Here is a 15,911-nt window from a genome sequence, read left to right as displayed (position 1 = left end):
ATTTCACTAGTGACTGTCTCATGGACTCATACCCCAGAGAAAAGAGTCCTTCCGTTATGGAGAAGGTATATTTCACTAGTGAGTGTCTCGTGTACTCTCATGCATCGAAGAAAAGAGATCCCTGCCATAAAAAAGGCCATATTTCATTTGAGAGTGCCCGGTGGACACTCGTGCCACACAGAGGGCATATTTCACCTGGGAGTGCCCCGTGGAGACATGCCCCGGAGGCGAAGGCTCCCTGCCACACAGAGGGCATATTTCGCCTGGGAGTGCCCCGTGGATACATGCCCCGGAGGCGAAGACTTCCTGCCACACAGAGGGCATATTTCGCCTGGGAGTGACCCGTGGAGACATGCCCCGGAGGCGAAGGCTTCCTGCCACACAGCGGGCATATTTAGCCTGGGAGTGCCCGGTGGAGACATGCCCCGGAGGCGAAGACTTCCTGCCACACAGCGGGCATATTTCACCTGGGAGTGCCCCGTCGAGACATGTCCCGGAGGCGAAGACTTCCTGCCACACAGCGGGCATATTTCACCTGGGACTGCCCCATGGAGACATGCCCCGGAGGCGAAGGCTCCCTGCCACACAGAGGGCATATTTCACCTGGGAGTGCCCCGTGGAGACATGCCCTGGAGGCGAAGACTTCCTGTCACACAGCGGGCATGCTTCACCTGGGAGTGCCCCGTGGAGACATGCCCCGGAGGCGAAGACTTCCTGCCACACAGAGGGCATATTTCACCTGGGAGTGCCCCGTGGAGACATGCCCCGGAGGCGAAGGCTCCCTGCCACACAGAGGGCATATTTCAACTGGGAGTGCCCCGTGGAGACATGCCCCGGAGGCGAAGACTCCCTGCCACACAGAGGGCATATTTCACCTGGGAGTGCCCCGTGGAGACATGCCCCGGAGGCGAAGACTTCCTGCCACATAGAGGGCATATTTCACCTGGGAGTGCCCCGTGGAGACATGCCCCGGAGGCAAAGGCTCCCTGCCACACAGAGGGCATATTTCACCTGGGAGTGCCCCGTGGAGACATGCCCCGGAGGCGAAGACTCCCTGCTACACAGAGGGCATATTTCACCTGGGAGTGCCCCGTGGAGACATGCCCCGGAGGCGAAGACTCCCTGCCACACAGAGGGCAAATTTCCCCTGGGAGTGCCCCGTGGATACATGCCCCGGAGGCGAAGGCTCCCTGCCACACAGCGGGCATATTTCACCTGGGAGTGCCCCGTGGTGACATGCCCCGGAGGCGAAGACTTCCTGCCACACAGAGGGCATATTTCACCTGGGAGTGCCCCGTGGAGACATGCCCCGGAGGCGAAGACTTCCTGCCACACAGCGGGCATATTTCGCCTGGGAGTGCCCCGTGGAGACATGCCCCGGAGGCGAAGACTTCCTGCCACACAGAGGGCATATTTCGCCTGGGAGTGCCCCGTGGAGACATGCTCCGGAGGCGAAGACTCCCTGCCACACAGAGGGCATATTTCCCCTGGGAGTGCCCCGTGGATACATGCCCCAGAGGCGAAGGCTCCCTGCCACACAGAGGGCATATTTCGCCTGGGAGTGCCCCGTGGATACATGCCCCGGAGGCGAAGGCTCCCTGCCACACAGAGGGCATATTTCGCCTGGGAGTGCCCCGTGGATACATGCCCCGGAGGCGAAGGCTCCCTGCCACACAGAGGGCATATTTCACCTTCGAGTGCCCCGTGGAGACATGCTCCGGAGGCGAAGACTTCCTGCCACACAGAGGGCATATGTCACCTGGGAGTGCCCCGTGGAGACATGCCCCGGAGGCGAAGACTCCCTGCCACACAGAGGGCATATTTCAGCAGGGAAGGCCACTGCTTGCTGAGGGGTCCACGGTGAAGCGGGAGGTAGGCCCTTGTTGGCTGTTTGGAGGGGTGAGGGTAGCCTAGCACGTGGCCAGGCGGTGACCTGCAGGCCGCCTGTCAGTGCCGTCAGTGCCAGCCTCACACGCACAGCCCAGCACTTTCTTTGTGTGTCTGATCCCTCCACAATGGCCGGGACTAGGCCGCGGGGAGCCCGGGGGCTGGGCCGGACTCCCCCCATGTGCTGGCTCTGTTCAGAGGCCCCGCTGCTGAGCTGGCAGTGTGAAGTGCTCACTCGGCAGATCCGGAGGGAGCGCTGTATAAAAGGGGTCCCAGGGACACGGCCCCCGCATCAGCGCTGCCTGCCTCCCGTGTCCCCGTCAGACCGTGAGTATGGGCCGCTGGGTCGGGGCGAGGGGCGGCCTGGAGGGAGGGGTGGGTTGGGATGCAAGAGTCGTGCTGGGAGCGCAGTGCGCTGGCAGTGGGCTCGGGTCAGCCCTGGGTGTCAACAGGTCTCGTGCAGTGATGTGCACGAGGAACGTAGGACTGTGGAAGCCCAGGCAGGACCGACAGCGTGTTTCTGCCTGAGTCCATCACTGCCCACCGCTCAACTCCCTCCACCATTGGCTCTGCACTTCACTGCTGCACTCGCCTTCCACTGCCTGATCGCTGAATAAGCACCCCTGCCCGTGACGCAGCACAGCTCCGCGGCTCTGTTTCTCTCCGCTGCACCGTTTCTCTTCTTGAAGAGAGAGAAGCATCGGGAGGTGTGCTCGTCTCCACCATGCGGTACCGGGGATACAAAGGTACAAAGGGTGAGAGTCTATGCCCCTGTACGGCGGATGCTGCACAGGTACAGAAGGTGCGGGGGTCTCTGCCTCTATGAGCAGGCCATGCACAGGTACAGAAGGTGCGAGGGTCTCTGCCTCTATGAGCAGGTGATGCACAGGTACAAAAGGTGCGAGGGTCTCTGCCTCTATGAGCAGATCATGCACAGGTACAGAAGGTGCGAGGGTCTCTGCCTCTATGAGCAGGGGATGCACAGGTACAGAAGGTGCGAGGGCCTTTGAACCTGTGAGCAGGTCATGCACAGGCCCAAAAGGTGTGAGGGTCTTTGAACCTGTGAGCAGGTCATAAACAGGGACAGAAGGTTTGAGGGGTTGTGCCCCTGTGAGCAGGTCATGCACAGAAGGTGTGAGGGTATTTATCTCTGTGAGCAGGTCCTGTACAGGCACAGGTGTGAGGGTCTTTGAACCTGTGAACAGGTCATGCACATGCCCAAAAGGTGTGAGCGTCTTTGCCCCTGTGAGCAGGTCATACACAGGGACAGAAGGTATGAGGAGGTTTGCCCCTGTGAGCAGGTCATGCACAGAAGGTGTGAGGGTATTTATCCCTGTGAGCAGGTCCTGTACAGGCGCAGGTGTGAGGGTCTTTGAACCTGTGAGCAGGTCATGCTCAGGCACAGAAGTTGTGAGGGTCTTTGCCCCTGTGACAGACCATGCATGTCTGAACCCTGCCTTGGATGTTAGGAGCTTGGTAGTCCACCCTAGTGGTGTGGCTACCTGTGGGCTACACTCCCACTGGAAAGCAGGATTTGGGCACTGGCCTCCCCTCTCTGTTCCTGCCACTGCCCTGTCTACCTGAACAAAGGGGCAGCCCCCTCAGGAGTGTGTTCGCCATTTGCCCACCAAATGCGGCTTCGCCTTTAAAGCTCGCCTTTTGGGCCCACACCCTGCAAGGGGGAGTAAACACCTCTCCCTGTAGCAGGCTGGCATTGTTACTAAGACGGGGAATCATTCACACTACTCCCGGAAAGGGCATAAAGCTGTCTGGTGGCTAGCAACTGTGTGAGGCCGCTGCACCTCCAGGCTACAGAGTGGCAACTTTCTAAAAGTTGCTTTTCCTCAAAAGTGATATTAAATTTGACTTGGGCGTCAAGTCGGGTTTAATGCCACAGCTAATATACCTTGAAGTACCTATTTTTGTAGTTCCATTCAGAAGTTAGCTGGGCTGACGGGTCAGCCGGTATCTCTGTGTTAGCCAACGGGGCTACAAACTTTTCAATAAAAACACAAACAATTATAAGTGTTGCTCTCAGGACAGATTAAAATATATTTATCTGCCTCAGGGCTCAATAGGGCTTCCTTAGGGGAGACCTAGGTAGTTAAGGGGAGTGGGGGATTTGCCATTTGTTTAAATGGCAACGTTGAACTAGCCATTTAAAGCTGCTCTTCCAGGCGGCAGTGGCATGCTGGGAGCCATTCTGTACTTTGTCCCACATGGGTTGGCACAACCAATGCTGCAGCCCTGTGCAGACACTGCGTCTTATATGCCCTGGGTACCATGAGTATCATATACTAGGGACTTAGAAGTTAGTCAGCTTAAGCCAATTGGGAGTAGCCAATAAAACATTCACTTCATAAGGCGTTAGTACACTGGCCCTGAGGTCTGGCCAGCAGGCATCAGTGCACTCTCAGAGTCCGAAAACCAGCAGCATCAGTCCAAAACATCTGGGGTGACAATGAGACAAGAGGCATTTCCTTACAGATGTGAAGTGTGCATTGATGATGCTATGCATACATGACTTCACTCTCAATGGATCTAATTAGTACATTTACATTACTATACATGAAATAACCCTCAATGAATATGGTTTTTCAAACAATGATCCCTTTACTAGTGCTGTTCTCAATACCTTTCATTGTTCAGTCTCTAGGGATCTGGCAGGTCATTTTGATATTATGTTAATGGCATTGACCTCGGTGTAGCTGATTGGTCTGTTCAATATGCTATACATGATGCCACCATCAATAGACCGGATTGGTTATTTGGAAATGCTTTAATTGATATCCTTTCAATCCAATTCAATTTAGTTGCATATCATGGTTTAAAATAATAGCTTAAACGGTATTATTCCCGCAGAAACATTCTATAGTATGTTGTGTGTATTTGTATAGCGTGCTAATCATCGGTGAGGGTGTCCAGGCACTTTACCGGTGGCAGGAATCTGTCTCCTGGTGAGGTTAGTTGAAGATCCCGGTCTTCAGCTTCTTCTGGGATTCAAGAGGCGATGGGAAGGCTCTGATGTGGTGAGGGAGGTCATTCCATGCTTTTGGGATGAGAAGGCGTGGCCTCCGGCTGTGGTTCTGCGTATGTGGGTGTGCGCGTCAGTGAGAGTCCGGCTGAGCAGAGTTGCCTGGGAGGTGTGTAGAAGGGCATCCGCCTGTAAAGGTGGGCAGGGTGAGTGTTGGGTCGTGCTTTGTAAGTGTGTGTGAGAAGTTTGAACTATGTCTGTTTGAGGGTCGGGAACCAGTGCAATATCTGAGGTGTGGGGGGAAGCGAGTTTGACGAGGTAGGTTGCGTATGAGTCTTGCTGTGGTTCAGGAGTTTCTTAGTTGTGCCTGCGTAGAATGTGTAGCTGTAGTTGATTCAGCTGGTAATCAAGGCCTGTATGCCTGCTTTCCTGGTGTTCTCAGGAAGCCGTCTGAAGATCTTTTGTAGCATCCCAAGGGTGTGGACGCAGGTGGAGGTCACTACATTTACTTGGGCAGTCATGTTAAGGTTGTCGTCCAGGATGACTCCAAGAATTCTTGCATGGGTGGTGGCAAAGAGAGAGGGTGCAAGGTTAGTAGGCCACCGGGCAGAGTCCCATGGAGAGTGTTCTCAGGAAGCCATCTGAAGATCTTTTGAAGCATCCCAAGGGTGTGGACGCAGGTGGAGGTCACTACATTTACTTGGGCAGTCATGTTAAGGTTGTCGTCCAGGATGACTCCAAGAATTCTTGCATGGGTGGTGGCAAAGAGAGAGGGTGCAAGGTTAGTAGGCCACCGGGCAGAGTCCCATGGAGAGTGTTCTCAGGAAGCCATCTGAAGACCTTTTGAAGCATCCCAAGGGTGTGGATGCAGGTGGAGGTCACTACATTTACTTGGGCAGTCATGTCAAGGTTGTCGTCCAGGATGACTCCAAGAATTCTTGCATGGGTGGTGGCAAAGAGAGAGGGTGCAAGGTTAGTAGGCCACCGGGCAGAGTCCCATGGAGAGTGTTCTCAGGAAGCCATCTGAAGACCTTTTGAAGCATCCCAAGGGTGTGGATGCAGGTGGAGGTCACTACATTTACTTGGGCAGTCATGTCAAGGTTGTCGTCCAGGATGACTCCAAGAATTCTTGCATGGGTGGTGGCAAAGAGAGAGGGTGCAAGGTTAGTAGGCCACCGGGCAGAGTCCCATGGAGAGTGTTCTCAGGAAGCCATCTGAAGACCTTTTGAAGCATCCCAAGGGTGTGGATGCAGGTGGAGATCACTACATTTACTTGGGCAGTCATGTCAAGGTTGTCGTCCAGGATGACTCCAAGAATTCTTGCATGGGTGGTGGCAAAGAGAGAGGGTGCAAGGTTAGTATTCCACCGGGCGGAGTCCCATGGACAGGCTTTCCTTCCAAAGATCAACACTTCAGTTTTGTCCATGTTCAGTTTAAGGAAGTTGGCTTGCATCCATGTGGTTACCGCAGCCATGTGGGTTGAACATTTCCTGCAGTAGGGGCCTTGTTTGACAGGGAGAGGATCAGTTGGGAAGCACCTGCGTAGGAGAGTATTGTAGGATCTGTTGAGGTCCACAAGTGGAGTCATGTAGATGTCGAATAAAGTAGGGTTTGGGGATGATCCTTGGGGGCTCCACATCCGAAGTTCTAGGCCTTCGATGTGTGGCGTGCTGGGGTGACTCTTTGTGCTCTTCCTGTGAGGAATGAACAAATCCAGTTGAGGGCAGGTCCGTGGATGCCTGTCTCGTGCAGTCTTTTGATCCGGGTGGAATGGGAGAACGTGTGGGTGGCTGCAGAGAGGTCGGGTGGTATAAGGGCTGCTGTGTCTCCACAGTCTGGGATCATCCTATTGTCGTCAGTTGCTGCGATGAGGTCAGTCTTGGTGCTGTGGTTTAGCTGGAAACCTGTTTGCGTGTTTTCGATGAGTTGGTGTGCATTGAAGTGGTGGTAGTGCTGTTTGTTTATGGCTTTTTCCATCACTTTGGCCAGGTAGGGCCAGAGGGAGATGGGGCGGTAGTTTGCTACTTGCATTGGATCAGCCAAGGGTTTCTTCAACGGTGCATTAACCGTTGCATGTTTCCTGGCCTTCAGGAACATCTTGGGTTTGATGGAGGCATCCATGATATGGGTGAGGCTTCTCTGACAGGGACGGTCCCATGTTGTAGACATGGTGAGGGCAAGGGTCTGTAGGTGCCCTGGTGATGATGGCTGTTTCCTCCATGGTGAGTATTTCCCAGACCATCAGGGTCATTCCTTGGGTGTTTGTGCGTGGGGAGGGTTTAGGGGTTCGGTTGAGGGTTGAAGCTGTTGTATATGGCTTTGAATTTGTTACTGAAGAATTCTGAGTTCTTGCGTGGGGGGGATGCAGTTAATTGTGGCAACTGGTGAAGTGAAGTCCTTGATGATTGCAAAGATTTCTTTTCCACCGAGGGAGCTGTCTATGTGCTCTGATAGGGCATTCTGCACGCGATTCCCAAAGTGCCTCTCCGCAACGCGGTAGGGCTAGCATGCTCTTACATACTCAAGCCACAATGTTTCTCCACATATAAGCAAAAACAAACCGCTCTCACTCGTCTTGTGATGGCTTCATCGGCTAACGGCCGACACGTTTCAGCACTCGGTCCTTCTTGTGGGTCAAGCAGCCTCGCACGCATGCATGTTTCTTTTCTTGCTAACAATGAGAGAGCTCATGGGAAAGTTAATCCTAGAATTAAGTGTTTTTGTATCCTTGCCAGTTTAGAACCTTGGACTGAGATACCAATGACCAGCCAACCCATGGAGACACTGGGCCAGTGGAAGGTGACCGTCTGGGAGGAGGAGAACTTCCAGGGCAAGCGGTGTGAGTTCATGATCGAGTGCCCCAACATCCTGGAGAGGGGCTTCCGCAAGATCCGCTCTGTCAAGGTGGAAAACGGCCCGTAAGTAACGTGTGCTGGTCAGAGAGCATACATATATGTGTGTGTGTGCGTGAGTGTGTACATAAACATGTTACATGTTTGAGTAGCTTCAGAAGACACATGCAAGTGACTTGGTGGAGATAAAAGAGAGGTCATGATTCAGTCACATCTCAACACCTCCCTTTGACTTCAATCCAAGTTGAGTTTCCCTTCAATGCTCGCGGAAAAGTTTGCATCTTGGGAACAGTATTTTATAGTGACCTCTCATACATCCTTCAAACAACCGAGGCCTCTAAAACTGCACACTGACAACTAATGTGTGTGTGGGGGGAGGGGCATTGACTGACAACTAATGTGCATGTGTGGGGAATGGAGGGGGACATTCACTGACAACTATTGTGCATGTGTGGGGGAAGGAGGAGGCATTCACTGACAACTAATGTGTGTGTGTGTGTGTAGGGCATTCCTGCCTTAGCTATACTGCTCCCAAAATCCCTCCAATCATCAGAGTGAAATTGTCACGTTTGGGTAATTGTCACAGCTCACGCACTGCTCTCTCTCACGCGTAAGTTTCGAAGCTTTACACAGTTCAATACGAGGCCACCCTCCTGGGTGGAGTCTGAAGAGGTCAAACCGCATCACGCCTGCGCTGACATTCCTCCAGTGGCTCCCACTAAAAGGGAGAGCGACTTCAACACTCGTTGCAAAGCACATAACCCACTCACCAGCTGCCAGAAAAAAATATCTCACAAACTGGTCAACTCGTATCTTCTGTCCAGAAACCTCAGGTCTGCTAACGAAAGCTCTTGTTAACAAGCAGAACCAGACACAAAAACACATGGAGGCCGAACCTTGTATCTGCAGGGACTCACATGCAACAGAATCTTCATATTCCACTGGCCAATCAGCTTGCTTGAAAGAGGGCATTAACTGACAATAAAGGCCTCCGATCTAAACCTCTGAATCATGTGATCTGACGAGCACCACCAGCAAATGAAAATCTGATTTGAGATAGAGATAGAATGTCTACAACTGCATTACCTCCAAGGGGCATTTTCTAATATCATTTCTCCTCATATATTAACAAATCAAGCACGTGCCACTCCCTTCAGTTCTTATTGTAGCTCAACAGCCATTCCCAATCAACTACAAGCAAAACATGTAAAAAAAACTCAAACGTTTGCAAGCGAGAAATACTTCAGAAGACTCATTTTAAAGCAGAAGCATTGGCAAAACCAATACGTTTAGCTTGTCCGACTAAAACTCTGTACAGTGAAAAAGGATTGCTTTCTGAATACACCGGACACATGAGAGAAATAATGGAATTAGTGCCTCGTGCATTGCAATGCAAGTACCCCAGAGGAGGTGGAATGATAAACCAAACAGCAAAGCATGAGGTGAGAGAGAAACACTCCTCTGAGAGGCCCGGAAGGGGAGGGGCAGAAGATATCCACTGGACGATACAGAGGCAGGGTCAGGCGAGAGGCAGATAATAGCCACAGGAGGATAATCAAGCAAGTTCGAGTGAAAGGCCCTGCAGGGGAGGAGCAGATCATATCCACAGGAGGATACACAGGCAGAGTCAGAAGAGAGGCCCTGCAGGGGAGGAGCAGATAATATCTACAGGAGGATACAGAGGCAGGGTCAGGTGAGAGGCAGATAATAGCCACAGGAGGATACACAGGCAGAGTCAGGAGAGAGGCCCTGCAGGGGAGGGGCAGATAATATCTACAGGAGGATAAACAGGCAGGTTCAAGTGAAAGGCCCTAAAGGGGAGGGGCAGATAATAGCCAGAGGAGGATACACAGGCAGAGTCAGGAGAGAGGCCCTGCAGGGGAGGGACAGATAATATCTACAGGAGGATAAACAGGCAGGTTCAAGTGAAAGGCCCTAAAGGAGAGGGGCAGATAATAGCCAGAGGAAGATAAACAGGCAGAGTCAGGTGAGAGGCCCTGAAGGGGAGGGGCAGATTATATCCACATGAGGATACGCAGGCAGAGTTAGGTGAGAACCGCTTGCAGGAGAGGGGAAGAAGATATTTTTACAGGGATACACAGGTAGGCTCAGGTGAGAGGCCCGGAAAGGGAGGGGCATAAAATACGTATTAGAGGATTCAGAGACAACACCGCCTGGTGAGGTAGTTAGGCGAGAGGCCCTGCAAAGACAATGCAGGGTAAACGACTATCAGCTTTTTGCAAGAACATATTTGTCCCACGTCGCTCATGGGTGCTAGTACTGGGTGCCAGAAGTCCCAGTTTTTGCTCGTCTTCGAGACCGGAAGGTTTGCATCTTACTGAGCACAGGGCAGCTCATTAACCAGGGCGCGTGCTCCGGTGGGATGCTCCAGCCCGTTGCAGGGTACCTGTGAAAGGGCAGCATGTGTTTACCAGGTACCTGCTTGGGAGGGGAGGAAGCGCACAAGGTGTTCTCAGACCCGGATAGTCCAATAATGACACTGTGAGTAGTTGCAGTGAAGAGGCCCTGAACCGGCAGGGCAGCGGCCACAAGGCTAAAGCCCTTGCATTAGCCAGCTCGAGCTCATGCCCAGCCGGCCTCTGGATATGGTGCACGGCAGATGGTAGATAAAAGTGTGAGAAGTTGTACTCATTTACTGAACACAGAAAAACAAATGACAACATGATGACGTCAGAATTTCCCCACCACGCTGGATTGTGTCAGAAGATGGACACTTCTACACGTCTTTGTTGTGTCCGTAGTCCATGAGCAAAGGCAGCACTTGAGACTAGATGCTGTATTATGGTGATTTATTAATAAAGGGCCCTGCGGGGACGGGGCGTCTCTACCCGCAGCTCCAGCCTCGAGAATAGGATGCAGCCAGAACCCCGACGGGGCGTCAGTACTGAGACAATCGCACTTGTCATTCAGATCCATACCTCGGCTAGTGAATGTATTTAATATAACTGACATGACTGAATAAAACCTGGAACACGTGCAGCGACCCACCTCCCGCCCCCATGTCCCAGACACATGTTCTTGTGACAAATGTCCTGCAAGTGGCCAGGACAGCACATGTCTGTAAGTAGTGAGGCAGGCAGAGCCCACCGAGAGGAGGGGCCTGTTGAGGGCCCTGGTGGGTGCAAGAACAGAAGAGCTCTCACAACTACCTGGGTTGAGACGGAGCCCGCTGGGGAGGGGCCTGTGAGGCCCTGTTGAGGGCACTGTTGGGTGCAGGGAGAACAGTAGAGTTCTCACAGGTACCTGGCTTGAGACAGAGCCCGCTGAGGAGGGGCCTGTGAGGGCCTGTTGAGGGCACTGGTGGGTGCAGGGAGAACAGTAGAGCTCTCACAGGTACCTGGGCTGAGGCAGAGCCTTCTGAGGAGGGGCCAGTGAGGGCCTGTTGAGGGCAATGTTGGGTGAAGGGAGAACAGGAGAGCTCTCACAGGTACCTGGGTTGAGACAGAGCCCGCTGAGGAGGGGCCTGTGAGGGCCCCGGTGGGTGCAGGGAGAACAGGAGAGCTGAGAGGAGGGTCTGTGAGAGCCCTCTTGAGGGCACTGCTGGGTGCAGGGAGAACAGGAGAGCTCTCACAGGTACCTGGGTTGAGACAGAGCCCGCTGAGGAGGGGCCTGTGAGGGCCTGTTGAGGGCACTGGTGGGTGCAGGGAGAATAGGAGAGCTGAGAGGAGGGTCTGTGAGAGCCCTCTTGAGGGCACTGCTGGGTGCAGGGAGAACAGGAGAGCTCTCACAGGTACCTGGGTTGAGACAGAGCCCGCTGAGGAGGGTCTGTGAGAGCCCTCTTGATGGCACTGCTGGGTGCAGGGAGAACAGGAGAGCTCTCACTGGTACCTGGGTTGAGACAGTGTTAGGGGCTACTTCAGCGCTCGGATAAAGGGAAAAGCCCGTGCCTCGGGTCACGTGACTAACACATCTCCTGTCTTCCTCCAATAGATGGCTTGGGTTTGAGTACCCAGAATTCCAGGGGCAGCAGTTCATCCTAGAGAAGGGGGACTACCCTCGGTGGGAAGCCTGGAGCGGCAACAGCGGATACAGGACCGAGCACCTCCTCTCCTTCCGGCCTGTCAAATGTGCGGTAAGTGCCTGTCTGTCTGTCTACCTGTGTGTAAAGCCCCATGGTGTCTCGCTGTGGTACCCTAGCCAGGCTAGCCCAACCAAGGCACATGTAAGCCATAACCAGCCTAGAATGCCCACTGTCAGCTGCCACGTCATATTACATTCCGCATGCCTCCCAAGAATACCTACTGCAGACACTCAGGACTTACGGCCATCCCAAAATACAGATGTTGAACAAGCATCACCAACATCCATCCCAGCCACCTCTAATGCGCAGACCGCATACCACCCAATGTCATAAATCACACTGTGAACAGCCTTTGCCGCATGCAATCACCCACTACACACTCAGAACCATCGCCCCATTGCGGCAGGCCATAATACCCACCCGTCACCACCTTTTATCCAAATTACATTGAATTTACAATTTATAAGTGCACAAAACGTATTTTTCTTACATCCTTCTTGAAGTTTTCTGCAAAATAAGCAAAGTTGCACATTTTACGTCCACCCCACACTTGCATGACAATTGTGACACTTTACGTAGAAAAAGGTAAATTCACAGAAAAATTAATCATGTATTTTCCATCTTAGCTTTCTTCGATTAGATTGAAACTCATTATGCAGTGAAAATTATCTCTCAACGTACATAAACAGTTGGAAGGAGACAGGTGAACTCAAACCATCAAACTTTGTGAATAGCGAAAATCACAAACTACACAAAAGTTATCAGAGAAATAAAACATGCAAATCACTACCTACAATACACACTCATAACAGTTCCTACCACCTGTCTCACATAGTAGTAATTCAAACACTCATCCTGAGCCGCCCTGACATGGTACACAGGGCAACCATCACCAGCTGACCTTCTCACGCACACATTGCACATCGAAACAGTCTTCAGCACCTGACAACGAAAAACCAACCCGATATGAAATGCAACTATCAACTGTGATGTCTTGTACTCATACCACCTGCTACATCCTATCACCATCTGCCGTTCCGTGATAAACACTCAGAACAGCCCGCACGCTGCTGTCCCATATGTCCAACCATCACCAACTTCCTTCCCCGATCAGAAACCACCTCTACAGGACACCCCAAAGCTTTCCATTCTTAAAAATCTCCCCCGCCTAAGTCACAGATGTCAGTAATCACCTCAGCAATTTTTTTGAAATCATTGCGAGGTCTGTAAACTCAGTTTTCACGGACCTGACAGCAGTAGAATCCCAGCTGTTCTTTTAAAACACATACATTTTCTCCATCTGATATATGACATACGTCTGAAGTTGTAACCAGTAGGACAGTAACACCCCACGCGGAGAGCCTCAATCTTGTGCCACTGTCACTGTGTGCTCATGTATGAGACCACCCACACACCACACAGACAGCACACTGCGGGGGGGACTGAAGGCCCTAGGAGGTGTGGGCGGATTGGACTTTCAGTAAAAGAATCCATCAAACCCTCTTCTAGGGATACAGATAAAAAAAACTGCTGGCTATAGCCACCACCAACCATCAGGGGGCAGTAACCACCTTCCACTATCGGGGGGGGTACCTACTTGGTGAAGCCCAGTCCACCAAAGTCAGTGGTCTGTGGGTGCAACAAGAAAAGAATGTAGAACAACTCCCCCATCAGGGCTCAAGGACCTGGAGGCAACTGGGGAACAACTGATGGAGAGGGAGAGAAAGTCATCAAAGGACAGGATTACCAGGCTACCCACACAGCATGGGGAGTTAAGGGATTGCACTCACCATATCCCAGATTCTGAAAAACTGTTGAGGCCCATCTCCGTGCTGTCCTTGACGCCAACTGGATCTTTATTCACAATATTGGAGTTTCCCACCAGAATAGAGAGAAGAAATCTGAGATAACGATCTCAAATCCGTCTCAGAAAACACAGGGGCACGATTTATAAATCTAAATCCCATTATATCCTATGGGATTTATATTTCAGCGTACGGGATACCCATCACCATTGCAACGGAGTAACCCTCTGCCTAGATCTAACTCAACTTCACACATTCATTCATGTATTAAGTTTTATTCATTCATTTACTTATACATTCACCTATTCTAAAGGTCAACAAAAACTGTCATAGGGTTATTATAGTGTTGAAATGTTTTTTCTACACCACTTCCCGGTGTTTTTTAAAACTTTACAGTCTCCACAAACATCATTAAGCTAAGAGATTTCACATTACATAGTAGAAGAAAACTTCACCTAAAAGAAAGTTTTCAGGAGAAAAATACCCAAAATCGACACTTTTAGTGGGAGACATATCTTGCTAAATGTTTTTTAGGATAGAATTATCTTCTGTCGACATAGTTCGGAAACGCTGTGAACTTTAATGACAATGAAAAGTATGAATGTTGACAATTTTGCCTACCTGGCAACACCCAATGTCAACTAACCAACACAATCAACAAGCTCTAAGAAGGAACACATCCTCCAGGATCAATAAACAATAAACACATCATGTGCCCACTCGCCTACCATCCAAGTGCTTGTTGTGTACTTTGTGCCCATGTGAGATGCCCATCTGTGGCTGGAGAGGCAGAAGCCCCACCACCCAGAGCTCATATCACAGTTGCTGTTCCCTTCTCTTTTTCTGGCACAGAACCACAGTGACAGCAAGGTGACCCTCCATGAAGGCGAGAACTTCCAGGGGCGCAAATTTGAGCTCTGCGATGACTACCCATCTCTGCAGGCCATGGGCTGGTGCAACAAGGAGGTGGCATCCATCAAAGTGAACTCTGGGAGGTAAGCGATGCCGGCTGGTGCAGTGGACTGGAGAGCGCATCGATCCAAAGAGTAATTGTATTATATTGACAATCTTTGGGATCACAACAAAGATATTTAAAGCCCATGAAAGATGGATTTATTTCTTTTTGTGTGCTAAGATTTGATTTGTTTGACAGATGTAAGACTCTAGTATTCGTATTCAAGGACTCAGAAACTTCAATTTTAACTAGATATAGTGTAAGAGGGTGGTCGAGAATGGACAGAATGACAACAATGTAATACTAAACTCAGGAAGAAAAATATTAGTTGTGGCAGGACATAACTTTTCTAGATCAATGTAGACATACCTTTCAACTGACCAGCATTTTGAGGGTGTCACCCTCTTTTTACTTGTAATCAACCGCTTGGCAAAATTACTTCTTAGACTTTAATGGGGTCATCCACATTTCGAACTTATATCTCCCTTCCTAAAAGTGCTCAATCTCTATTCACCTTAATGTGATCACCATTAAACACTCAACTTCATCTTTGAGTCAAGAGGTGGAGGGATATGTACGGATGTAGAAAGTGATAAAAGGTCTCCAGGGCGCTGATTACATAGATCACAAAAGATAGGAAGTGAAGTCATTAATGAGGTGGGAAACGACATGTTTCGGCTAAGTTGGATACAGGAAGCAGTATTTACAGGCAGAGCTACTGACAGGAAGTAATGGTGAAAGCATATTTGACAGTAAAAATATGTGGACTGATTTGCTGTATGCTCTTTTTGCCCGATTCCAATGTTTGCAGCTGGGTGGCCTATCAGTACCCTGGCTACAGAGGGTACCAGTATGTGCTGGAGCGAGACAAGCACAACGGAGAGTACCGGAACTACAGCGAGTACAGCACCCAGGCCCACACCAACCAGATCCAGTCCATCCGCAGGATCCAGCATTAAGATCTGCTCCTCGTCACCAGTCCCCAGGCATCTGCTTGACCCTTGAAGTGAGATACTGACGTGTAACTAATAGTAACTAATAAAGGATTTATTTGAACAAACGTTCGCCTGCTCTCTCCACTTTTTGTGTCACCCTGTACTGAGGCAGCTCTTCATGTACCCCACCCTCACACCAGTGTCTTTTTGTAGTAATGAGGTCAGGAGCTGGACGTCTTGAAGATTATTCTCACAGGATAAGACAGAGCCGCACCACAGCCTTCACAAGGAAGAGCCTGGTACCCAACTGATCTCTCTCCATCCAAACCCTCATGTCAACGCTCTACTGCAGGGATGTTGCATCAGCAACGATCATGACATCTCATAGAATAGTGCATTACTCTTCTCTGCAGCAGTGCTTAATTTCTAAGAATGAGCGGCAGTACCAAATGCTCTACTCA

At 51.0% G+C, this 15,911-nt stretch overlaps 1 protein-coding gene across 2 annotated transcripts; it reads left to right on the top strand.

Moving 5' to 3' along the window:
- Nucleotides 1-2,085: 2,085 nt before the first annotated feature.
- Nucleotides 2,086-15,575, top strand: CRYBA2 (crystallin beta A2). Of its 2 annotated transcripts, none has more exons than XM_085646982.1 (5): nucleotides 2,086-2,214; nucleotides 7,602-7,779; nucleotides 11,665-11,806; nucleotides 14,413-14,555; nucleotides 15,327-15,575. In XM_085646982.1, the coding sequence occupies exons 2-5, from the start codon at nucleotides 7,622-7,624 to the stop codon at nucleotides 15,472-15,474; spliced, it is 591 nt and encodes a 196-aa protein (XP_085503108.1). In that variant the 5' UTR covers nucleotides 2,086-2,214; nucleotides 7,602-7,621; the 3' UTR covers nucleotides 15,475-15,575. The 2 variants fall into 2 exon arrangements, with proteins under 2 accessions (XP_085503108.1, XP_085503109.1); XM_085646983.1 differs by having other exon boundaries at nucleotides 2,092-2,214; nucleotides 7,597-7,779.
- The last annotated feature ends 336 nt before the right edge of the window (nucleotides 15,576-15,911 follow it).

This window comes from Triturus cristatus, chromosome 3_2 (genome assembly GCF_964204655.1).
Source record: "Triturus cristatus chromosome 3_2, aTriCri1.1, whole genome shotgun sequence".
In the NCBI taxonomy this organism is placed as follows: domain Eukaryota; kingdom Metazoa; phylum Chordata; class Amphibia; order Caudata; family Salamandridae; genus Triturus; species Triturus cristatus.
Note: the sequence above shows the minus strand (reverse complement) of the source record. Positions and strands in the feature narration are given on the sequence as shown.

What these genes read in the sequence shown, in the direction of transcription:
- CRYBA2 (XM_085646982.1), top strand. Translation starts at nt 7,622, where the DNA reads ATGACCAGCCAACCCATGGAGACACTGGGCCAGTGGAAGGTGACCGTC. An exon ending in TCCGGCCTGTCAAATGTGCG is followed by an intron (nt 11,807 to 14,412) that starts GTAAGTGCCTGT and finishes TTTCTGGCACAG; the next exon opens with AACCACAGTGACAGCAAGGT. An exon ending in ATCAAAGTGAACTCTGGGAG is followed by an intron (nt 14,556 to 15,326) that starts GTAAGCGATGCC and finishes CAATGTTTGCAG; the next exon opens with CTGGGTGGCCTATCAGTACC.